The sequence below is a fragment of the Lepisma saccharinum genome, chromosome 29 (assembly GCF_977018435.1).
Source record: "Lepisma saccharinum chromosome 29, izLepSacc3.1, whole genome shotgun sequence".
In the NCBI taxonomy this organism is placed as follows: Eukaryota; Metazoa; Arthropoda; class Insecta; order Zygentoma; family Lepismatidae; genus Lepisma; species Lepisma saccharinum.
This window is the reverse complement of record NC_139257.1, coordinates 27010373-27036893: the sequence shown is the minus strand read 5'-3', so window position 1 is coordinate 27036893 and position 26521 is coordinate 27010373. Positions and strand designations below refer to the sequence as shown.

General features: G+C 36.9%; 1 protein-coding gene across 1 annotated transcript in view; it reads left to right on the top strand.

Annotated features, from left to right (window-relative positions):
• The window catches only part of LOC145981560 (protein RCC2), a 57466-nt gene that overhangs the window by 16371 nt on the left and 14574 nt on the right, over positions 1-26521 (top strand). Inside the window, exons 3-7 of the mRNA XM_083114900.1 lie at positions 180-311; positions 11069-11157; positions 12687-12801; positions 22248-22414; positions 26314-26494. Coding sequence (XP_082971026.1) covers positions 180-311; positions 11069-11157; positions 12687-12801; positions 22248-22414; positions 26314-26494 — 684 coding nt within the window. The remainder of the gene's footprint in view (positions 1-179; positions 312-11068; positions 11158-12686; positions 12802-22247; positions 22415-26313; positions 26495-26521) is intronic.

Sequence of the window (26521 nt, the reverse complement as noted above, 5' to 3'; positions counted from 1 at the left end):
TCACGTGCAGAACAGGTTTGAACCCGTCACAACCATTGTTGTTAAAAAAAACACGTGCAAGGTCCCAGCAACAAATCTTACTCTGGGGGTCACTTTTAGTTGCCGCACCCAGTATAATCTAACTACTTTGGTATGTCCATTTACATTGTGTAAGTTGATGTTTTTTTTTTGTTTCACAGGCCGAAATGAAAAGGGCCAACTTGGTGTTGGCGATGTTGCCAGAAGAGATGTACCAACAGAGATTGAAACTTTAAAAGATTTTTATATTGTTGGTGCTGCATGTGGCCGTAATCACTCACTGTTTCTCTCAGGTAAGTATTAAGGCGATTAGCCTCAGTTTAGTAAGTGTCTGGGAAAATACCATATTTACACAAGTATAATGCGCACCCTGGTTTTTGATAGGGAAAAGCGACTAACAATTATATCTCATATATAATGTGCAGTATAATTCAGGTTCAAGAATGGCTTTCTTGGTTGTAGATCTTAAAGCTGCTGCTATGCTGATCTAGAGGCCAGCAAATGTGTTTGAAATAGCAATGTTGTGGGGCCTACATGTTAGTTAGATTGATGTGGTTTTATATTAGACGCAGCTTTTATTGGTGCTTCGGAGCGATATTTCCCAATATAGTTATGAGGTCATTTATTGGTTGTATTTAGGCTCTAACGTTGGTGTAAACTTTTGCTCATTCCTCCTTTACATTTTTTCTAATAAAAACTTGAAAATATGCTTTTATCGTGACTACTGTAACAACTATACGAGGCACATTCATGACGCTCAAACTAACAGTTAGCAGCACACGATTTCTTCCATTAACGCATTTACTCACTCCATGAATGTCATATTGTTTGCCCAGTAATACATTTTAATTATTATTTTCTTTCATCCAAATTACCATAAAAATCAGAGTGTTCCTTCATTTTGTGATGAGGTTATTTCAACTGCATTGCACATTAGTGTCGCCATCTTGAATACTGTTGCCATATTCAGAAACTGCAGTCTTTAAGCTTTACAACAATATATAACATGATAGGGTTTCGTAAACCTGAAAAATCAATGCAAGTGTTGCAAAATCATGAAATGAGCCTTTACGGTTTCATGTTTGTTGTCTGATTTATTCCGTGCAAAATACGCACCATAGTTTTTAAGGTCAAGAGTTTGGGAAAAAACTGCACATTATACATGAGTGCATACGGTATTCATTCTTTTCTTTTTACTTTTTCATATTTGTAGTGTAGATAAATTATCATGTGGGAAATTGCCATGCCATATTCATGTTCAATGTTGTTATGATTGTATTATGCCAGAAATTAAGTATTGATAGATTCATAAATGTTTTCAAATCTTCCTATGCATTCAGTTGACAGATTGGTCAGTGTTAGCTTGCTACTTGTAGTGGCACATTTTTAAATTTGAAGCTAGCAGCTGAAAAAAATTAGAGCTACATTTTTCTTGGTATTTTGAGGTAAATTGTGTATGTGGCAACAGTGTTTAGTGATTTGTTTCATCAGTAGAAAAGTAGGAAAAGAAGAAATATTTCCGTGTAACTGTGTAGCGCATACATTTACTTTGTTGCAAAGTAAAAGTCAGTTATATATTATAGGACTGTTTTAGATATGGCTCAGAATCTGACGTAGTTTCACTTTTCATGGAATTTCTATAAAGTATGTACAGTTGAACCTCTATTTTATGTTTCTCAGGGGACCAAGCCAAATACTGTATTGGCGAGTATCGGTTGATTTTCTTTTACCGATACCAAAGATTATCAGTGGCTAGAAGAGCAGGCAAGGGCAACAGCAGCAACATTTGTCCTTTTAAAAAGTTTTTTCACCCTTCCTTGTGACAGATTGGGAGACCAGCACAGGAAGTTCCATAGATTTTCCTAGAAACACTGTATAAACCCCCACCTTCCTAGGAAGCAGATGGCAAGATGAAAGGCATGGGTAAATGAAAGCTGAACCCAAACGTGACCATGAAGGCATGTAACTGCTTAGTTAATGCTGTGAGAAATAAACCATTCATTGCCAGCTTGAAGCTCGTGGTCGTAAGATAGGTGTTTTTAAACTACCCACCATGCTAATTTTGGGTCAGGTAGTTGCGGAGTTCTTTAAAAAGAGGGATGAAGGTAACTGTGAAATTAGCTTTGTTTTATCTACATTAAAGCGAGAAGGGGATTCAGCAATTCCTTCTTGTTCTCTTCCCTTCTGTGTCAGTCTTTTGTGTGACTGCCGGTATCGGCCAATGAGGGTTATTTATTTCTGCCGAGATCAGATTCGGAACATACGGCTTTGAATGACAGTACTAAGGAAGATTGAGTTTTTGTTTTAAGTCCACTTTATGCACAGATAAGCTAATAGGGACTGGACCTTCATTATAAAGTGGGACCCGATCCACTATGTCCCTCCACTGAATATCGAATCCGGGATCTATTACCACTACGCCATCGGGGAGGCCCCTTTATTTACTTACAATAAGGTACATAAAATACTTATCAGGAACTTTACTTTTCATCAAATGGATGTACCATCATTATTTTTGTTATTTAATAAATATTCAAATTTTACTTCTTTGACATTAATTTTCTTGCTGTTACAGTTGTTTTTACACAAATTTTAACAGTCTTAACTACACGTAAGCCAGATGATGAATATTTGCTGTTTTATCTCTGATTTTATAGTACCTTTTTACTATTTATGTAATAACAATATTTTTTTAGTCAACAAACAAAGAACAAAATAGAAATTAATGTTATCTTTCCTCCGTTTCTTAGTCTGTGGTTACATATAACAATACTTCATACACATTGGAGAAATTAAGTATTAATTAATTAATTTACATATTACAAATCATCCTATAATTATATTAATGTATTAAATAGAAACACTTTTATTATTATATTTCTGAGACACTTGGCTCGGACTGGCTCCCAAATTATATTTCTAGATATGTGCCTAGTGATATGACGAGATAGTATGACTCGGTAACTAGCCTTTGTTATTTTATACTGGAATTATACAAGTATTGGTAGGAATCGGTCATGGTATCGGTATCGACTCAGCTCTAAAATAAACTTAAAATGCAGGAACATGTTAAATGAGGGAAAATTTATGATCATATTGCTATGTCTAGATTAAATGTATAGGGTTTTACAATAAAATAAAATAAGAACTATTTCAAATGCAACCAAACTTTTTATATTATTTTGAAGCATAGTTTATTACATTATGCTTTGAATAACACATCATTTAAGTGTCCACCTCGACTTCCTGCACACGAGTGAATTCGACGAACCCAATTTTCGATGACTTTGTGCAATAACTCGGGCCTAATGTCATGAATGCAGGGTTCGATGTTCAATCTTAATGCATCAAGGGTTTGTGGTCTGTTTGCATAGACTATAGATTTCAAATAACCCCACAAAAAGCAATCTATAGGAGTTAAATCACAACTTCTTGGAGGCCAACTAACAGTTGCATTTTTTAAAATTATCCTTTCACCAAACTGTTCTTGCGATACGTCGATAGTGGCATTAGCAGTGTGACATGTGGCACCATCATGTTGGAACAGCAAGCCCTCCAAATCAATTTCATCTAAATTGGCCACAAAAAATCTGTGAACATCAATGGGTACCGCTCACCAGTCACTGTAACTGCATCTCCTACCTCGTTTTGGATGCAAGGGCTTCTCGTGAATCTCTTGTGGATTGTTTTCACACCAAAAACGACAAATTTGTTTGTTAACATATCCACTTAACCAGAAATGAGCTTCATCTCATTTCCCAAAATTATGATCCGTTTCAAGTTGTTCTAAAGCCCAAGCAGCAAAGTCACGGTGCTTACGATGGTCCAGTGGCTTCAGTTCTTGGGTCAACACAATCTTATATGGGTGTCAACCAAGTTTTTCGCAAAATACGTCAATTTGTCGTTCTTCTAAGCCCTAATTCTTGAGCACAACGAGGAATCTATAAATTTGGAACCTCTGCAATGCTACCTCTTACAGCAGCAATGTTCTCTACACTTCTTGCACTTCAACCTCTTGTTGGTATTTTCGCACCGTGAAGAGTAAAATCCCTTTCAAATTTTTCGACGAATAGTAAGCACAGAAGGGCGATTATGTGGACCATAGTTTTCGCGAAGTGCACCTTGAGTATTCACAAAAGAACATCTATTTTCATAATTTTTTTGGATAATAACCAAATATTTTTGAAACGTGTATTTAGCCATGATGAATTGTCACAGTATACTAAATGCAAATAACAACTAGTGACGGTTGTAACATTTGAAGCATAGTTGCCAGTTCATTTCGAAATCATATCATTCTTTTTGGAAAACCCTTTATAATGCAAGCAACTGTAAAATACCTGAACATAAAATAGAGGTTTCACTGTAACCATTTAATTGCTCATGAAAGTTGTATAGTCTCATTAAGATTAGTCTCTCGGGGAGGGGATGTAATAATAATAATGACCCATGGCACGACAGTCCTCAAAGGGGCTTGACCTATCTCCCGACTGCCAGTCTCCCTGCGACAATCCAAGCTAGAGGTGTGGAGATCTTCAACTGGTAAAGGTGTGACGTGGAGTCAGCACATCGAACCCTCAGACGTTACAGGAGATTTCCGAGACCGGATTAGGCTACTCGTAGCTACCCAATTTCCTCACGGTGGTGGGTTTCCACCTGTCGTATACACAGGCCGAAAACCTAGTCTGAACCCAGGTATACTCGAACCGATGCTGTCCTGCATTTGGAGCCCAAAGCAAAGGACGGGGATGTAATAACCAATCTCTTATTGTTTGTTGCAAATATGAAAACAGGTTGATTTCATCTCAAATCATACAGGTGCTGTCAACTCACCATCATGGATTTTGCTGAAAAAATTATATGTTAAAGGACCACATGATACGTGTCCAACAATAAAATATTTTTCTTTTCTGTTGATTTGTTACAGTGTTGCAAGCTCACAAAGAAAGACACTATTTAATGAAAACATTTACGTAAGGGAAGTAATGCAATTTTCAAACCACTATAAATCAAGAACAAAAGGTTTCTTTTATTTGAAAGCTTGTTCAAAGCACTTCCAAAACCATATTATAGAATATATTTATGAAACCCTCTTCAACTATAAAAATTAAAAATCGAAATACAAAAGTATTTAAAAATTTTCTCAAAGTTCTAATTTTTTTTAAAAAAAAGTGAAGGACCAGAAGACATTAGTTTTGATGTGATAATAGAATATGGAAGCTGGATTAACTACTTGCAATGCCATTTCCGCACTAAATGAAAAAATCCATTTTGACTTTATTTTATAAATCATTTTCTCAAAAACAGCCATCTGAAAATTTCTGAAAATTGTACAATATAGTCTTTAGTTACCGTACTTGGAGGAGGTGCAATCTTACCTTGTGTAACCGGGCAGAATTTTTTAAAAAAATGTGGTCCATGTTCAATATTTTTTTTATTTTTACTGTAAAATATATTACACTGGCAACACTGTTCTAACTGCTGCTTATCAGGAAACCTGTAAAGCATCACATATATTATTGGTAACATTTTGTACGTGCTTGCATTCTCGTGTGCATGTGCACAAGAGTGTAGTGGGGATAAACCACTTAAAATAGGGTCATTCCATACCATTTCGACCAACCCCTGTCGTATCATATTTTTTAAAAAATATTAACAATTTAATAACTTATTTCTGTATGCTTCAAGTGTTCAAACTGACATTTCAGGATTGCGTTTAGATCTGTCGGCATTTTTAATTTGTTGCATGAGGTGATTTTACCATTTTCAGATGTTCATGGAAATTTCTATAACTAACGTCTGTTGTATAATTCCATATGTAATGATCCAAAATTAATTTTCTGCAGATATAAATGCTCTTTCATTTTGTTGATTACTACTTTTGCTCTGAGACTAGTAGTGTCTATGCTATACTACAATAAATGCAATAAGTAATTCTTAAAGTTGTTACATATATGAGGTGCCTGCGTCCTCCTTTTTTTTGATAAACTCCCCAGAATTGAAGATTTTGAAAAGAACAATGAAAAACTTGAATCTGACCCCATATGGAGGACAAAGTAGAAATCTTAAATTTGCACCACACTGAGGCCTCTTCAGATGAAATATGTTATTAAAATTTTGTGAACATGTTTTACCGAATAAGAAGTATATTGAAGATTAAATTTATCCTAGATTAATCCCTTTACAGCACTAAATAAAACACGTGGAATTGAAAATGAAGAAATTGTAAGCTACATTTGAAACATAGACTTTTAAAATGTATATTACATGTGAAACTTTGTCAAATAGCAGTTAGCAGCACAAGATTTCTTCCATTAAGGAATTTACACACTCCATGTATGTCATATTATTTGGCCAGTAATACATTTAAATTTTTATTATCTCTTTCCGTATGTTTTCTTTCATCCAAAGTACCATAAAAATCAGAACGTTTCTTCATTTTTTTATGAACTTACTTCAACCGCATTTCACATTAGTGTCGTTATCTTGTATGGAATACTGTTTCCATATTCAGAGACTGCAAGATTCAAGTTTTACAACGATATATAACATGATAGGGTTCCGTAAACATGAAAAATCAATGTAAGTGTCCCAAAATCCTGTAATGACTCTGTACGGTTTCATGTTGGGTGTCTGAATTATTCCGTGCATAATACGCACCACAGTTTTTGGTGGCAAAAATTTTGGAAAAAAGTGTGCATTATACATGAGTAAATATGGTATACACACACACACACATCGTAAACCACCAGAATAGCTCTAAAACGCTTGGAGTGAAAATGTTCAAAGGAATAGATGTGTCTTGGATATTTATGGTGAATGGCAATAAATGAAAAACTCAATATCCTGACCAAGGCAGAAATCTATTTTATTATAAAACATAAACTAAACGTAACGTTTCATCCTTCTAGCAAAGTCTTCTTCAGACTCTTCACCAAGTACAAATGTAACAAGGTACAAAACAGGACAGAAAGGGAGGGAGGGAGAAGCATCTTAAGAATAACAAAGAATGCAAACAAGAAAAGAAAAACTGAGAAGAGGAAGGGATTATCTACGAAGTGAAATGTAAAGAATGTCAGTGTGAGGCTGAAAGACAGGTTGAAACAACATAGGGATGATGTATGACTTAAGAGAGAGAGAGAAATGCGATATTTAAACACACGAGAGAAACAGGACATGACATAGAGTGGGATGAGGCTAAGCAGATAGGAAGGGAGAAGAGAATACTAGTGAGAAAATGTAAGGAGGCCAAGGAAATAGAGAAGAAAGGTGAAGAAGACACAATGAACTGGAATGGGGGACTGAAGATAAACAAAGAATGGAAGAAGGTGTTAGAAAGAGTGGAAAGGACAAGAGAGAAAGAGGAGAGAAGAAGGAAGAAGAATGACGGAAAAAGAGCATGAGTCCCACCAAATTCACTTTCAGGTGAAAGTACAGTTGACAAGGGAAAGCCACCTGCTAGAATGTTCCAGAACAACTTTCTAATAGTCTGGAGGGGAGTACTTTTGTGTATATATTTCATCCTGTTTTGTGCCTTGTTACATTTGTACTTGGTACAGAGTCTGAAGAAGACCTTGTTAGAAGCTTGAAACGTTACGTTTAGTTTATGTTTTATAATAAAATAAATTTCTGCCTTGGTCAGCATATTGAGTTTTTCATATCATGGAAACAAGGCTTAATGGTGTTATAATTGGCAATAAATGCAATGAAATAGCACTTATTTCAGAAGAAAATTAATTCTGGATCATTACATATGGAATTATGCAACAGAAGTTATAACAATTTTCATAAATGTCTAAAAACAATAAAATTGTCGCATGCGACAAATTAAAAATGGCCGACAGATCTAAACGCAATCCTGAAATGCAGATTTGAACACTTGAAGGATATTGAAATAAGTTAAAATACACTAAGTTTTTGACCAAGGCAGTTTAGATATAAAAACACTTAACATGTAACGTTTCAACCCTGTATCAGGGTCTTCCTCAGACAAAGAACTAAACTAAAATGAAGAAATACACACACAGAAAGATTACATACACATAGCAGACTGACTAGCCACACAAAAATCAAATCATGTTGACAGTCCTTATCTTGGAAGATTTCTCCAAAGGAATTAAGTATATTTGTCCTCTTGACAGATGACTAATGGGTTTACCACACCAGGTGATTGACAGGTCAAGATTAGCAAGTCTGGAACTACCTGTTTATCATTCCCCCACCCCTCCTGTCTTTTTGGATATGGATGAATACCTCCTCCCATGATCTTCTCTTTCTCTTTCTTCCTCATTCATTCTTCTTTCCTCCTTCCTTTTTCTCATCCTTTCAACTTTCTCTAACACACTCTTCCGTTCCTTGTTTATCTTCAGTCCTCCATTCCAGTTCATGATTTCTCCTTTCTTTATTTCTTTGGCCTCCTTCCATTTTCTCACTAGTTCTCTCTTCTCTTTTCCTATTCGCCTAGCCGAATCACATTCAACTTCATGTCCTGTTTCTCTAATGTGTTTGAATATGGCATTCCTGTCTCTCTTCAATCTCACATCATCCATGTGTTGCTTTAACCTGTCTTTAAGTCTCTTCTACGTTTCCCCTATATATACACTTTCACATCCTCTGCACTTCACCTCGTAGATAACCCCTTCCTCTTCTTCCTCTCTCTTTTCTTCCTTCTTCTTGCTGGCTATACTTAAAACAGTGCGTCCTCCCTTCCTGTAAGTTCTAATACCCACTTTCCTCAGCACTTTGCATATCTTCTCTGTGGCCTCTTCTGGTACTCTCTTTTATTTATTTCCTTCTTCTGTTGATGTTGTCTCTGTCTTTCTTTTCATAGCCATTCTCTTCCAGTTGTTCCCACAGGCTATTAATTTTGTTTTCTTCTTCCCCTTTCTCTGTGCATATCTTCTTTATGTGGTCTTATAAAATTACGTTTTGTTGCATCACCCACATCACTTTTTTTTGTGGCAGAGCACTCCTGCCGAACACTTCTTTTGATACCATGTAGCAACAATCCCCATTCCTCTCTTCTTTTTCATCATTATATCCAAGAAATGTAATGTCCCTTCCTGTTCAGTTTCGAGCTCAAGGAATATTCCTGCTCTCTCATCTTCTATATCTGTTTACTCGGCTGCCTTTTCGTTCCCTTTCATATCCCAAAACAATCATCCACATTTCTACAAAACAGAGTTAACTTATCACCTCCTTTTATTATCACTTCCTTCTCCCATTCATAACTAATTCCGCCAGCACAGGGCTCAAGCAAGAGCCTATATTCAGACCTTCACTAATCTTGATGATTTTACTTCCCACTCTGCAGTACCCATTGTCCCAAATGGTTTCCAGTGCTTGCACCACTCTCTCACTATCCCATTCCCCTATAACGTTTTTCCCCATTTTCTTTTTCACTATGTCCACTATGCACCCTTTTGGTGCTCGGGAACATGCTTCTCACATCTAAGCTAAACATTACGATTTCATCTCCAGTCTCCTACATATCTATAAAACCTGCTCACTGTTTTTCACTGCTCTGCTTTCTTGTTCACTCGCTAACACTTCAATTACCTTTTTTAACTTCTTCTCCAAGGGTTCCAAAATATTGTCCCTGCAATCCACTTCTGGTCTCAACTTATGTATCTTTGGAAAGCCTTTTATACTGGGTAGTCTTCCTGCCTCCTTCGTGAACTTTTTAAACCCCTTCCTCCCACAATCTTTTATGATCTTTTCTCTAATGTTGCTTTCCTCTTCCATTCCACAAATCTCCTCATATGTCCCGTTTCAGTTCTTCATACTTCTTCTCGTACCATTCTTTTTCCACCACTACTGTGGCCCCTCCCTTATCTGCCTGTTCCACAACCACATCGATCCTTATCTTGATTCTTTTCATACCCTCCCTTTCCTGCTGGCTCAAATTATCTAATCTTCTCTGTTTATCCATTTCTTTCTTCAATATGGCCGCTGTTCTTCTTCTAATCTGATCCCTTTTTGCCTCTTCTTCAATTTGTAGCACTGCTACAAACGATTATTAAATTATTTATTTAAAAAGAAAATGATGTGACAGGGGTTGGTCAAAATGGTATTGCCTGACCTATTTTAAGTGGTTTCTCACCGCTACACACTCATGCATACATGCACAAAATGTTACCAATAATATGTTTGATGCTTTACAGGTTTCCTGATAAGTGCAGTTACGAACAGTGTTGCCAGTGTAACATATTTTACAGCAAAAATATAAAAAAATATGGAACATGGAGGACTTTTTTTAAAAAAATTCTGCCTGGTTGCACACAAAAATATTGCAAGGTCTGATTGCACCTCCTCCAAGTACGCTAACCAAAGACTTGTACAATTTTCAGAAATTTTGAGATGGGTGTTTTAATGCTTTCTGAAAAAAGGTGAAAATGATTATTTTTTTAATTGTTTACAAAAAATTTCTACATAACGATTGAAGTTAATGCACAAATGGCATTGCAAATAGTTAGTCCTGTTCCCATATTCTATTATCCCTTCAAAACTCATGTCCTGTTCTTCACTTTTTTTTTAAAAAAAATGAACTTTGAAAGAAACTTCAAAAAAATTTGATTCTTAATTTAAGAGTTGAAGAGGGTTTCATAAATATATTCCTTAATAAGGTTTTGGAAATACTTTGAACAAGCTTTCAAATAAACAAAACCTTAAATCTCTACCATTTCTGGTTTTTGATTTATAGTGGTTTGAATATTGCATTATTTTCCGTACATAATTTTTTTTTTATCAGTGTCTTTCTTCGTGAGCTTGTAACACTGTAACAAATCAACAGAAAAGAAAAATGTTTTATTTTTGGACATGTGTCATGTGGTCCTTTAACATATATTCAGCTGATTTTGATTTTCGAAGGTGGCACATTTATGATTTGAGATGAAATGGCCAAACAGGTTAGATACTAAAATATTCAGCCTGCTGTATGCTAAATCTGAAACTATGTGATGTTGCAGCAATGCTCAGATTGTGCTGGACGTAGAAACTCTTGACTCAGATTAATTTTGTTATTGTTATTAACAATGCTCTTTCCTTTCAGATCGTGGCACTGTGTTTGCCTGTGGTGACAACAGGATGGGACAGTGTGGTGTTGGGAACCAGCATCCAGTCATTAATACTCCAAGTAGAGTAAGTTTCTTTTATATGAATTAAATACCAATATCACTTTTGTTAGTACTGAGGTAATGTCGATCAGAAAGTATCACTGAAATTTATTTACCACTATTTGCTGGTACTTTTTTATGCATTTTGTTGTTTCACGGGGTTCACAAAATTTCCCAGTGACACTTTCGTGGAGTCTAATTATTCTGGAACATTAATCGAACATTTACAAGTAAGTTTCGCGGAAATACTTTAGTAAATCACTTACATCTTAATACTTTCTTGTTCCCATCTACATCTTTTTGTAGCACTTTGGCCCATTCTTCCATCCACTTTCTTCTTTCCTCCGTCACTACTTTCCTTGCCTCTTTTTTTTTTCCATGTACTCTTTTCATGTATTTTGTTATTTAACTTTAAACCATTTTGTAAATGCATCATTTTTGTTTTTCACTGCCTCTCTAGTTCTTTCATTCCACCATGGTGTTTCTTTCAATTTCAAAAGGGAATGTGTTTTAAAATTCTGCATACCGGGTGTTTCATTCGCTCTCGGTCCCTCATTTTCCCTTATAACTTTGAAACTAATGAACGCAATTCATTGGAATTTGACATGGGCATACATTGGTATATGAGAAGCACAGTTACGGAAGGATACAAGTGTGGCAGCACTAGTCTCTACTGCAACTCTTGTAACGTGTGCACCTGAGTTAATTGAAGGCCGATTACAAATACCTTCCGTAACGTGTTCAGGCATGCCTCAATGCTGATGGCAACTGCTTTTGACACTCCCGGCAAGAAAAGATTGAAGGGAAATGGATCGGCCTCCCCCAACATCCTGACCTAACCAAAAAAATCTAAAAAGTTCTTTCCAGACACAGTTTCAAGATAGCAGACCAGCCCCCTCCTTCCACAGCCTCCCACCTAACCCATTTCAAACGTTATTACACCGACCCCAATGCAAGAAGTGGCGTCTACATGGTCACCTGCGCATGTGGAAGTAAGTATGTAGGGATGACAAAGCACCGGCTTGATGAAAGGCTCAAGGAGCATGATGCTGACCACAGACTTGGGAAGAAGAAGAACAGGCCTTTATTGCCACCTCATAGATGAAAACCACAGCATAGGCTCTTCAAAAATAATCATGCAAGCAAAATCCATACTAGAAAGGTTTTCAAAAGAAACCTACGCAATAGTGACCGTGCCTGCCGACCTCAACACCAATACCGGTATCCTCAATAAAATCTGGATTTCCGCCATCAGGAATATGCACACCCACCCAACCTGCTCCTCTGCTGTGACAAGAAACCAAGCACAGACCCCAAACGCTCGCAAAAAAGCCCGCCTGCGCACACGAACGCCGCCGCTCCGTGAAAGCAGACAACAAGATTTGGAACCGCCTTGTGCAGGGCCACTCACTATGAGGTTTTCTCGTACAACAAAGCATGTCCATATCAAATTTCATTGAATTACAAGGGAAAATCAGGGGTGAGCGAGTTAGATACCCTGTATTTTAGAGGCCATCCTATTTTTACTTTACTAAACATATTGTTCTGTTTCAGATAAGTTTCAAAGGCCGTCCTATAGTGAAGGTAGATTGTGGTGGAGAATTCAGTGTGATTTTGGATGCAAGGGGAGACTTATATTCTTTTGGTTGTCCAGAATATGGCCAGCTGGGTAGGTATAAATGTAAACTTGCTGATATTTAGGAGAAGATTTCATTTATTGAAAGTATTTTAGTGATCAAAGTTATTTCCTGATGTTCACATTACTTCTTCCAAGTAAGTTATAGGTATTAAGTTACCATTACATTACTTATGTGTGTATAATATGTCAGAAAGATGTGGTTTATTTAGGAGACGAGACTGCAGCTCAATGTGTGCAGTCACCAAGTGCATTAACTTTTTCACAAGGGCCCTCGCATGCCTGTATTCCCGTTCCAACTGTACACTTTTCAAACTTGCCGCGAAGTACAAAAAAAATTGTAGCTTGAGATCTAATTGTCATAGAGATATGAAATTAATTTGGTTTTCTTTCTGAAAGACCGGGCTTTTAGCAGAGGTAAAATTTATAGTGTGCCTCCCAATAATTAGTGTTAAAGGAAGAGTTGCCCTTATGCTCCCCCTCAATAGGCTGAAGTTAATAAAAATAAATGATGTATGTAGTGGTGGTACATTCTCACAACCGTACAGGGTTTCATTGAAATCAGACTGATACATACTTCTTAAGGCGAGGAGGGAAAATTACGCACTAGTTGTTCATTTAATTCAATATCGTTGGATTGGGCACTGCTATTTAAAAAATGGTTTAGTATGCAAGAGAGTATGAATTTCTCTCCATGTTGCAAGTGGCAACTGTTTTTCAAGTTGATTAGTAAGGTAGACACGATGTTTGAAAAATATGATTAATAAGTATTTACAGAATCCCATGTATTCCTTATGGGAAATCGACTTCAACTTCGAGTTACTGCTAATCAAATTTGAGTTTCGACTCTTCGTACTACTATGACATACTTCAACGTGTCTTTTCTCCGTTCATTTACTTTTCTATGTCATTGGATGTTTGATATTCCTGAGAGAACAAAAATAATGGTCCCATAACCTAATGCATTTCTCCTTGTCTTATACAGCCATCCTCGCAGTGTTGCCTGATGTGCATAAGAGAGCTAAATTTCACCTTAAATGGAGCTAAAGATGACTTTCAAGGAGCTAGATTAACGAAGGCTGCATAAAGTGCCTCCTAGGGTAATTTTAGGTGTCAGAGGGGTGGAGTCGCTGCTATTACCGTTAGCTTTAAAGTGATGGCAATTTATTCTTACTTTTCACTACCTAAATTTGGCAGCATCACCCATCTCAATAATCCAATGATGTTCATATGAAATTGAAAATAAAGGATTCCTGGATAATAATATTGTCATCTTCACCTTAGCCACAGCACTATATATAAAAATACCTGGGGAGGAAAGAGGGGGTGGGTGATGCAGCCTATGTATGAATATCACGTCATGTGCAAAATGTACACTCTTTCAGGGTGGCGACAGACCTGGAAAACCGGGAAAAGTCAGGGAATTTGAGGTGTCAAAAAAAGTCAGGGAAATGTCAGGGAATTTCGTCTTCATTGACTTCGAACAGTCTTTTGACGAAAATTGTTATAACTCTTGCACTATGGGAGCAATCTACTTCGGATAACTTTTGTTTTTCAGCTAAAACATCAGAGCATGCAGCGGTGTACAATTCAGAACGCCGAACCGAGTAAAGGGGGTTTGGGGGGAGCGAATACCGAATTTCAATGAAAAAAACAACAACAAAAATCTGGAGTTTATCCACTATTCTCCCGTTATTTGGAAAGAAGGCACGCAACTTTAGTATTCTTTTCAAAGAATGGACATTTCCCAAGAGAATGAAACATGTTTCATGTTCTTTGGTGCCATACAAGTTGAATAATATGCCAAAATGTGATTTTTCTTTTTTTGCGAAAAATAGGTAATTTGCATGTTTGGAGGAAAATTGTTATAACTCGGGTACTATGGGGGCAATCTACTTCGGATAAGTTTTGGTTTGCAGCTAAAACATCATAGCATGCAACCGTGTACAATTCAGAACACCGAACCGAAGAAGGGGGGTTTGGGGGCGCGACTACCGAATTTCAATGAAAAAACAACATAAAAATCTGGAGTTTACCCCCTCTTCTCCCACTATTTGGGAAGACTGTGCGAACTTTAGTATTCTTTTCAAAGAATTGACATTTCTCAAGAGAATGAAACATGTTTCATGTTCTTTGGTGCCATACAAGTTGAATAATGAGCCAAAATGTGAAAGAAACTCTGTTCGGAAATGTGGCATGGATATGTTGCGGAAGGGGGGGGGAGCTTGGTCATCAATATGAATTTCCCATGCTTGCTCCAGACCTGTGTCAGAGTTTCCACCCAAACATAAGAGTATGAAGGTCCAAAATGCACATTCATTTCGTAATCATAACCATGATACCATATGGTATCATCGGGCCAGTACGACCTTACCCTGATGATACCATAATGGTTGGTATCATTGGAAGAGTAAAGGTTAAGCCTCTAAATATTATGTGGTGAAAAATGCATTGAATTATCATTTTTTCTTGTGCGTATGGGAGTAGTAAGGGAACTTGTCAACAGATGGAGGGGATAAGAGCTGGTGGTGCCGTCCGGTAGTTGTCGGACGTCGTAGTAAGGCATTTTGTTGGGCAAACTGAAGGAACATTGAAACAAATATGTTCCATTGATACATACGATTTTTGTCGAATATCACCACCCGACAAAGTATCTCACTACAACATGCGACAGAAATTGCATTGACTGAAACATCCAACAAAAATCGCATGCATAAACAAGAAGAGCTTTAGACTGCAAATATGCTGCTGGAATTTTATTACTCTTCTGGCTCACTTCACCTTATTTAATGTAGCAGTGCTTACGAAGGTTTTCTTTCATCATCCTGACGCATTACTGGTTTCACACAAGTTAACATGCGTTTACAATGCCATTGCACTATTCTTACATATCAAGAAGAATCCAACCAAATGGGATATATATTGAATACTATCACGAAAAAGTGAAACATAAATCTGCATTGGTGAACGTTATAAAAATTGGCAAGTGCATGCTCCCAACCTCAAATTTACTGCAACACTAGTATTGCAATGAAATTAATGCCACTCTCTGTCCTGTCTGTTTAATCTCGTGAGAGATGGTCTTAAATCTCTCACTGAGTGAAGTTAATGTCCAATATTATGAAATAAAATCCTAATAATAAATACGAAAATATTTTAATATCATATTTACTCGAATCATTCAATCATAACAGCAAATCACTTCCTTCAAGAATTGAAATTTCTCTGCCAGCCCTGCTAAATTTTCACTTTCCATCTACTGATTTATACGAGGGGTGGCCAGAAAGTAATTTCCAATTAGTAGGTACATTGATTTTTTGCAAACTCCAAAACCGTTAAAAATGGTAATTGCTGCGAAATTCGAAATATCGAAATAATGCGAATTTGGCAAAAAATGCGAATTGTAAACATTTTTAAAGAAATGTCCTAAATTCCTTGAAATCCAACATCCTTGTCTTTTCTAGGCCATGTTTGTGTACAAAGAACATGCAAGTTTTCCAACATTTTACTCAAGAGTAAACTATAGAGTTATACGTACGTGAAATGATTCCGACGGCCACATTAAATCATTTATTTCCCACGATTTTTTCAACTTATATCAAAACCATTTGCATCACAGAGCAAAGTGGCAGGGTTCTAACAGGAGATCGAGTGCTTATCTACCGTCACACGGGAGCCACATCTTCGTATTTGTCGCACGAGATATGTTTTGAATTACCAAGCTAAGTGCGTACTCGGCATTTGTCGAGTGAGTAATAATGGAGCTCAGTCGTTAGGGCATCTGACTACTATGCGAGAGACCCAGGGTCGATCCCCGGCGGAGGAGAACCGGGATGTTTTCCACCTATTCAAACTGCTTCGGCGCCCACCCAGCATCATACGAAGCTGGTACCTTGAGGAAACTTTGAAGGATAAAGGCAGCCAGGAGTGTGGTGCTGATCACATCATCCCCACCTTCAGCCGTGATCAAGAAAGTGTGGGGCCCTAACTCCACACCAAAATTTCATTATCTAAAATCCTTACCTTAAAATTAATAAAGGGGTATGGAAAATTACTTTCCCAAACTAACTTTCAAGATACCAAACTCTCGCGAAGAGGCATAAGCCATGTGACTTACAATTTGAAACAGTAGTTTAAAAACACCATGAAGGTATAATTTCAGATATTTGCCAGAAAATGCGCTAAAATGAAAATGTTAATTTTGGGATTTTTTTTTGGCATAATCACCACCGTTGTTCTGGCATGTGTCGCAGCATGGCACTAAATTTTGTATGCCCATGGTATATGTGTGTGACACCAAAGACTGGAACAATCTCTACCGCAATGTAGCTGTCAAATCCTTGCCTTGCCAGAAACCTCTTCAGTTAAACAAAGAGATGAAAGTACGTACATTCAAGGCCAGGGCTGTACAGGGAGTGGTCCAAGATATCCCACCTGAAGTGATGCAAAGGGCCCGTGTGTACTCAGCTCTATGGGGTTGTGCACATTCGATTGGCCTTCCGTGAATTGTCTGCACCATCGTCTGACCATCCTATCACTCATGACGTCCAGTCTGCAAAACTCACACGATTGCTCTGTGCCAAATTCTGAACGTGCAATGTAGGCTACATCGCAGTCGGTGGGAGACTTTATGAGAGCTGCAATCTTTAACCTAGAACTGTCCTAAACCGGCTACATTGCAACTGTACCAGATTACAGCTACATGCCACTTCTTCCTGCCTGTATGTGTGTGTGTCGCTCTCCGGCCACTAGTGCTGCGTATAGGCACCATTGGAGTTTTTCCAGGATGCCCCTGGTATATGAACTTTCAGAAGCTTTTATTATTAGTGTGTTCCTGTTTTAATGTGTGGTTAGCTAAGTCAGGTACCTATACAATGCAATTCTATAAACTCCTTGCGTTAAATTTCTAATACTTACATACCCTTTTCGTCAGCATTAATGGTATAACTGCATGTTGTCAGTTTCACAGCACTTCACTTGGATATGCTGTACTGAAGCAGAAATCCCATCGATAATGTAAGGAAATATGACACTTTCTTTTGTTCAATTCAGTTGTTTCACTTATATGCAAGAGTTAAGTTGTTTGTTTTACAGAGAAGACAGAAGTAGCTTTATGCATTGAAAAGTGAGTCCGCACTCATGGTTCTAGCAAGCAGAGGGTTCCAAACTTCAGTGGAAATATCAACATATAATACTGAGAATGTATAAGGAGACTGATAAATTACAAATTGTATTTCTTAATCAATCACTCTTATCTCATTTAGTCGTAACTTTACAAATAAGCAAGTATTTTATTTTAAACTTACTGCGTATGACAAAATTCCATAATCCTTCCTTAGCTTGTGAATTGTAATAATTTTCCAAATTCACTATTTTGCAGTTTGAATTCAAGTCATAGAGAATAGAGAAATTAAGTCAATTTAATAGAAGATAATATTGGTACTTAGCAAAACCATATGTGGATCTGTATGAGTTTATTATTTCCATTTACAAAAACATCGATTTAGTTTAGTTTGTAATTGTCAGGGAAAAATGTAAATTTTGTCCTGGAAAACCTGGAAAAGTCAGGGAATTTCATTTCTGCTTGTTTGTAGCCACCCTGCTCTTTGCAAAGGTTGGTCTTTATGGACCGGAACCAGTAATGGCATCATGGTGGGGCAGAGGGCGGGTGCCACAGTTCACAGTCAAACGAGTGCATGAAAGAGCTAGATCTGGCTCCAAAAGAGCGAAGTTGGCAACAGTGATCGGCAGCTGCCCCAGCGAGAAAGACGTAGGGGAAATTGTCCCTCCTCGGCTTAAATAAAATAACATATTATAAAGTGGCAGCGTTGCCAGCTTCAAGACAATGTCTGGAATTTCGCTTCTGGTGTTGGCCCTCTGAATGCCCGATGGACCAAATTTGGAGGGAAGCATGACAAGAGAGCAAGCACTCTATGAGGATGTGTAATTTCGGAAAATTTTGAACTTCGGTCTTTGCCCCCTCTTCCTCTCTGGATCCTTAATTGTCGGATGTGACTTAAATGTTGCTTTTTACTCATTCTTACATTCAGAATTTAATTTTTTCAAAAACATGCAGTAGTTTAAATCTTACATCCACTTTTATAAATCCATCCCATAATAATTTGGGGATAATAATGGGAAAATAAGGAATTGTTCAAACTTTGCTTGTTAATCATAGTAACAATGGATATATTGTTTTGTAATTCAAGTATGCTGTACCTTCATATGTACAAAGATGAAAAAAGACAGAACTGAAATTTCATGTATAGTTTTCAAGAAAAGGAATGTTAATATCCGCTGTGTATTGCTGGTCAAAATATCAACCACCCATCCTCAATGCAAATAGAGGTGTGGTTCCCAGATCAACCATTGGGATGCTAAAGGCTAAATGCATTAGATGCTTTGGCTCAGTGAGTGGGTCACTGACGTTACGAATAGGATGTGAAATTGTACAAAGAAGCTTTCACTGCAATAGTAATTAGTAGGAATGGACCATTATCAAATTTTGGCTTAGATACTGATATACAATTTTGATGCCGACAACGAATATTCTGCTGATCTAATATAATATTCTAAATTGTCCTTGAGGACTTTAACGGTTCATTTATCTCCTTAATAAATACATGTTATCAGATGTGGAGCTTCATATTTAGGCATTTACTTTTATAAATACAAGGTCATGTAGATTGTATGTTTATGACCTTAAAAATTATAACAAAATGTCAGAATATTACACTAAATGATGAGATATTTATAGATATATGAGATTGGTAAAATTATTGATGGAGGCATGCATATTTTGTTTTTGACCAAAGTACAAAATGTGAAATAACACATTGTAATGTTAATTTTTCATGTTTCTGGAAGCGTGAGAGGTGCATTTCCTACCTTGTTTTTTCACAAAATGAGGTGAAATAGACTCATATACGAAATTTAGTGTTTATTTACCGATGCAACACTTTCTCAAGTTTGAATTATCCTGCGAGTTATGCAATCCACGAAAAAATTGTTAATTCTGCTGTAAATATTTGAGAAGCAAAAATGGACTCCTTTAGACAAGAATATATTTGATACTATGAAAACTACTTAAATGTGCTACTCACAACTACATAAATGTGGTATTGGAAGGAATAAGTTTAGTTTTCAAAGTCAAATTTAGGGTGTTATTCCCTGCTTTTGATCCCGAAATATGTCCAGTTTTTGTATCTAAATCTTGATATTTTATTCATCATAAATTAGTGGCCTTACCGATACAGGGTGTCTACCAGTCATGAAAGTCAAGAAGTTATGCTTGTGGTCAAGAATTTTTGCTATCCTTTACAGTACATTGAATTTACATTGTTACATACCTGTACTGGGATTTGATAAAATTGAATATTTGGAAATCTGAAATGCTATTGAGTTGTGGTTAAGATTTGTTAACTTTGTTGCTTAAGAATTACATTTTTGTATGTGTGAAGTTTTGTAAAAATATTAAATAAAATAATAGTGATGGGCCAATATGAAATTTTGGCCGATACCGATAAAGTACCGATATAAAATTTACCGATACTGATAACCGATATTCTACCGATTCGATATAAAATTAGAAATGGTCCTTGAAGAACCTGAAAGTTTCATTGACCTCGTTAATAAATGTGTGTTTCAAGCAGAGGTATCTCCTGAACGCATATGGTGCATGCTGCGGATGTGTCAATTGTGGGAAAAAGGACAGCTTGCTCTGCAACGACATTAATGAGCATTTTTACATTCTAATTTCTTCATATAGGAGAAGTATTTATTTTACACGAGAGCGCTCAACTAAGATTATATTACATTTCTTGGATGAGTCAATTGTGGGAAAAGAATTATGACTTTCTTTCACTTCAGATCCAAGAAATGTAATATAAGCTCATTAATGTCGTTGCAGAGCAAGCTCTCCTTTTTCCCACAGTTGATGCATGCGTTCAGGAGACGCCTCTGGTTTCAAGGTGACTGCAGTGCAAAGTAAATTGCATATTTATCGACATTTACTTTTTTAAAAAGTAGGGCATGGACATTATCCATAAAAATTACAACAAAATGGCAGAATTTTTCACTAAATTATCAGATATTTATTGATATTTCGGATCGGTAAAATAATCGGTAATTTAACCGATACACTGATATGCCCATATTGGCCGATACCAATAGAGTACCGATTAATCGGTTCCATCCCTATAAAATAATGTGGCCAGCCATTCCGCATTCAGGACGAAGTCCGAAGCATTAATTTTTACATGCATAATTAAAACAAATCTTAATCTCTTGTTAAAGTACAGCTTTAGTTTTCATATTTAAAAAAAATCTTGTGGTAGGGATTTTTCATTGAATAAAAATATATCCATTCTTAATTTCCAACTATACCTAAAAGGGAGGGATGAAATAAATGTTAAGAAGAAAGGAATAAAAGGTCAAGAAAAGGGAAAACTTTGGATTTGTTATTTTGGTAGACACTCTGTGATAGGACACCAGTTTGTCCCTGTAGAAGTGATAGGACACCAGTTTGTCCCTGTAGAAGTCATAGGACACCAGTTTGTCCCTGTAGAAGTGATAGGACACCAGTTTGTCTCTGTAGAAGTGATAGGACACCAGTTTATCACTGTAGAAGTGATAGGACACCAGTTAGTTTGTCCCTGTAGAAGTGATAGGACACCAGTTTGTCCCTGTAGAAGTGATAGGACACCAGTTTGTCCCTGTAGAAGTGATAGGACACCAGTTTGTCCCTGTAGAAGTGATAGGACACCAGTTTGTCCCTGTAGAAGTGATAGGACACCAGTTTGTCCCTGTAGAAGTGATAGGACACCAGTTTGTCCCTGTAGAAGTGATAGGACACCAGTTAGTTTGTCCCTGTAGAAGTGATAGGACACCAGTTAGTTTGTCCCTGTAGAAGTGATAGGACACCAGTTAGTTTGTCCCTGTAGAAGTGATAGGACACCAGTTAGTTTGTCCCTGTAGAAGTGATAGGACACCAGTTAGTTTGTCCCTGTAGAAAACCTCAGGATTGCACTTGGTGGAAGATTTTATAGTGCAAGTGCAGTATGTTTGTTCACTGTTGCTTGCTGGGCCCATAACAAATAGAGGTTTGTTTCCAATGAACAACATCGAAGGAAATTGTATATTAACCACTGTTTATCCTGCAGATGGCTCTCAATTCATTGTGAGCAGTGTGAAAGATAGTCATTGCTATATAGTGTTACTTGTAGAATAGAAAGAAAAAAAATAAGGTAATAGGCATAACTCGGTTAACTTCCATCAACAGTGCCCACATGATGTGCTGGCATCAAGCTAAATTTTTTCTAACTCTACTTTTATTTCATTTATTGGTTACCTTTTCGTATTCAAGCTTTGTATTTTGCATTTTTTTGCAACTTAATTGTAATACATTGTAGACACTAGTGCTTTCTTAATATCATTAATTATTTAAAGGCTCAGACAACAAAGTGATTTTTATTTTGCAGGGCATAATACAGATGGGAAATATTTTGCTACAAGTACAAAATTATCATTCTCTTGTGAAACTGTTCCAAAGAAAATATTGTTTTTTATTGAGAAGGGAAGGGATGGACATATTTTTCCAGTGGAAGCCGTGGAAGTTGTGGATTTTGCCTGCGGGACAAATCATTCAGTAAGTATTGAAGAATACTGTTGCAGTGTTCACATCTTTTCGTTGCTCCGTTTTCTTTTGTATTTGTTCTCACTAGTGTGTCTGTAAAAGTTTTAATGAACAAGTTTCAAATGAATTATATTATTTTGTTGCAAGAACTGTTTACAATTTAGTTTTCTGTTAAGGGACGTGCCCTCATATTGTGTGAAAGGGCAAATAACTTTTGTGTTGACATATCTATAATTATTTCTCTTGTAGTCTACGGTTGTTAAAAGCATAAAAACACAGTTTTTGTTGTGAAGTTTCAGGAGAACACACGCTCCCTTCATCAGAAGTTAAATAATGAAAATGCTAACATAGTCCCACAATGGAGTTTTCTTTTTCACAAATGGTGTAAGAGACCATCTTTAAAATTTATTGTAACAGAAAACATCAAGAATCTCTGTAAAAGCAATGATGATTTTGAATTTGCCTAATGACATTTGGAATTTATAATTTTTAAAGATTGTAAAATAGTAATAAAACAGACTGCTTGTTTCACAGTTAAGTTGCTACATTACCATTCTTTTTTGTTGAAAATTTTTTACCATGTTATAACTAGTCATCGGATTTTAGGTTTTTAACCTATTTTTTCCTTTGCAGGTATGTAAGAAATAATAAGTTATGTCAGCGTTTCGTTAAAAATAGCAACAACTGATGAAGTTTAATAGTGGCTAAAAACGTATGTTGCTTGTTAGAACCTATTTTAGGTTTATGTGCCTAAATCAAGCCCCTTTTAAAGGTTTTTATATATTTTTAAAGGTTTTACGGGATTTTTATGTGACACAGAGGCATTTGCTTTGTTTGGTCACGGAAAAATTCAATGACGAACATGTTTGAAACGTACTATCTGTCAATTTCCCTTCCTCCAAGTCCATGGTGGTTTTTCAAAGCTCTAAACAAAGCAAAATTCCTGGTGCCACTGTTCCCTGTACAATCCAAAGTGGTCTGATCTGTGTGGTCTTGCTCACTTTTGCATCACTTCGGTGCTTGGTGGCATTCACGCCTTGCAAACTAACATTTCAGCATTGAAGTTTTCACCACTGAATATGATTTTGTTGAAATATTATTTTCAGCACATAAGATGATCCTCACAGACAAACTTGCAGAGTTTGACTGTGGATAACATGAAAAACTATTGTTGCCTAACTATGCGTCGAAGAGTGGATTTTAATAGCAAATTTTCAAGGGAAAGTTCTGCCAACACACACAACGTTATGCAAAATAGTGCGTATTTCAGGATATAGGTGTCCCATTTTCATAGTGTTATTCACAAATTTTGAACTAATTTAAGATCTTTTGAGATTTTTCGAATCTAACTTGAGATTTTTAGGATTTTTAGAACCTATTTTAGGGTCTTTAGAAGCTATTCTAAGATTTTTAGAACCTATTTTAGGATTTTTTGGAACCTATTTTAGGATTTCTAGAACCTATTTTATGAACCTAAAAGCACACCTTTTAGAACCTAAAAATCCTAGGTGTAGTTATAACTGTATCCTTAATCAAACTAAAAATAAATTTCGCATGAAGGGAGCATGTGTTCTTCTGAAACGTCACAATAAAAAACTGTGTTTTGATGATTGTAACAACCGTAGACTACAAGAGAAATAATTCTACAATGCACGCAATGCGAAAAAAATATCTACAGAGCATTCCCTGACATTCGCTACGAGACTTGGCGGCAAGCAGCCCGGGTTCCACATAGGACCACTATATTAAACCTCGTAAAAAAATGTAGAGTAACAGGGTCAGTTCTGAATAAAAGTGGAAAGAAAAATGGGGAAATCTAAAAAATAAAGTATACCAAGACAATCCGCACACCATCCACGAGTTTAGAGCAAGTATTGTACGAGAATTACAGTAGACGAACTTGCACGTGTAAATGCAAATTTCCTTGGGAGATGCCAGGAATGTGTTGCAGCAGAGGGACATCATTTTCAACACCTTCTGTAATCAAGGTTAGTACACAATATGAAAACTGTAATTTTAATAGCCGACAGTCGCGGACCCCGTTCACCAGGAAAGACAAGCGCTGATGCCTGGCTGCTTGCCGCCGAGTCTCGTAGCGAATGTCAGAGAATGCTCTGTATAATAGTAAAGTATCACTAGACTACATATCTGAACGTTTTACACAAATCAACAAAGTTTCAATACTAACAGTTGGGCTGAAAAGTTCGTAGGCTAACATAGTAAAAAATATTTTTTTGACAAAATTCGATTTTATTATTCAATATAGTTGCCTTCGAGGGCGATACAACGATTATAGCGGTCATACAATTTTTCGATGCCATTTTTATAGTACGATTTCTCTTTAGCCTCAAAATAGGCCTCAGTTTCGGCGATTACCTCTTCATCAGTGCTAAATTTCTTTCCAGCGAGCATTCTTTTAAGGTCTGCAAACAGGAAAAAGTCACTGGGGGCCAGATCTGGAGAATATGGTGGATGGGAAGCAATTCGTAGTCTAATTCATATAATTTTGCCATCGTTTTCATTGATTTGTGACACAGTGCATTGTCTTGATGAAACAGCACTTTTTTGTTCTTCAAATGGGGCCGTTTTTTCATGATTTCATCCTTTAAACGCTCCAACAACACTATGTAATAATCACTGTTGATGGTCTGGCCCTTTTTGAGGTAATCGATGAATATAATACCATGCGCATCCCAGAATACTGATGCCATAACCTTGCCAGCCGACTGTTGCGTCTTTCCACGCTTTGGATTCGGTTCATCACGTGCAGTCCACTCGGCTGACTGTCGATTGGACTCTGGAGTGTAGTTATGGAGCCATGTTTCATCCATTGTAATATATCGACGGAAAAATTCGTGTTTATTACGGTTGAATATCGCTAAACATTGCTCCGAATTATCAAAACGTTGTTGCTTTTGATCGATTGTGAGCACGCGCGGCACCCATTTTGCATACAGCTTTCGCATGTTCAAATATTCATGCACAATATGTCCAACACGTTCCTTTGATATTTTTAAAGTCTCAGCTATCTCGATCAACTTCACTTGACGATCATTTAAAATTATTTTGTGGACTTTTTTGATGTTTTCGTCGGTAACAGCCTCTTTGGGGCGTCCACTGCGTGCATCGTCTTCGATGCTCATTTCGCCTCGTTTAAATTTAGCAAACCACTTCTCAACGGTTGATTTTCCTGGTGCAGAGTCCGAATAATGTTTATCAAGCCAAGCCTTGGATTCAACAGTATTTTTTTTCGCCAAAAAGCAATGCTTTATTAACACACGAATTTCTTTTTTATCCATTTTTTCACAATAACAAAAGCTGCTTCACTCACAATGCTATATCTCACGAACTAATTATCCGGCAGCTGTGAAATTTATACACGTATCTTTTGAAGGTTAGTACTAAGTAAAAATCACATGGATTTAATTCTAGTAACGCCATCTATGAGTCAGCCTACAAACTTTTCAGCCCACCCTGTATGTCTGGGCATTTGTTCGCAATGCCTCTTAGACCAATTCAAAATAAATTTTCAAAAGATTGCTGAAATGTGACGATGGGAATCTGTGGAGCAAGGCTGTAGAGAAGAGGAGAAAGCTAAGCAGTGCCTGCTCCTGCAAATGGCTGCTAGCTGCAGCCGCATCTTCCCCTCCATGCACTCACGTCCCCTCATACATTCAATTGCGGAGCCCCTCGAGTCGTCTTGAGCAGATGAATTGTCTTCATTTGCTTGCACCAGAGATTCCCCAAATTGGATGTTCTTACATTTATTGTTACAGATAGGGTTAAGAACACCATGCATTATTGTGAAGAGGCTAGCGTGAAAAAATTGAGAATCTCAGATTTTAGGAAAAATCAATACAATAGTCTGCTCGTAAAGAGTGTGTTTTGAAGTGTTTTTTTCATTTTTCCAGGTCTGTATTGACTCCAGGAAGTGGGCTTATTCCTGGGGATTTGGAGGCTTTGGCAGGTTAGGACATGCAGAGCAGAAGGATGAAATGATCCCTCGGCTGATAAAGTACTTCGATGTTTCGCATCGTGGTGTGAAGAAAGTTTATTGTGGAAACTCGTTCAGTTTGGCTGTGACTGAGTACGGTAAGTTTACATAATACTTGAAAGTTC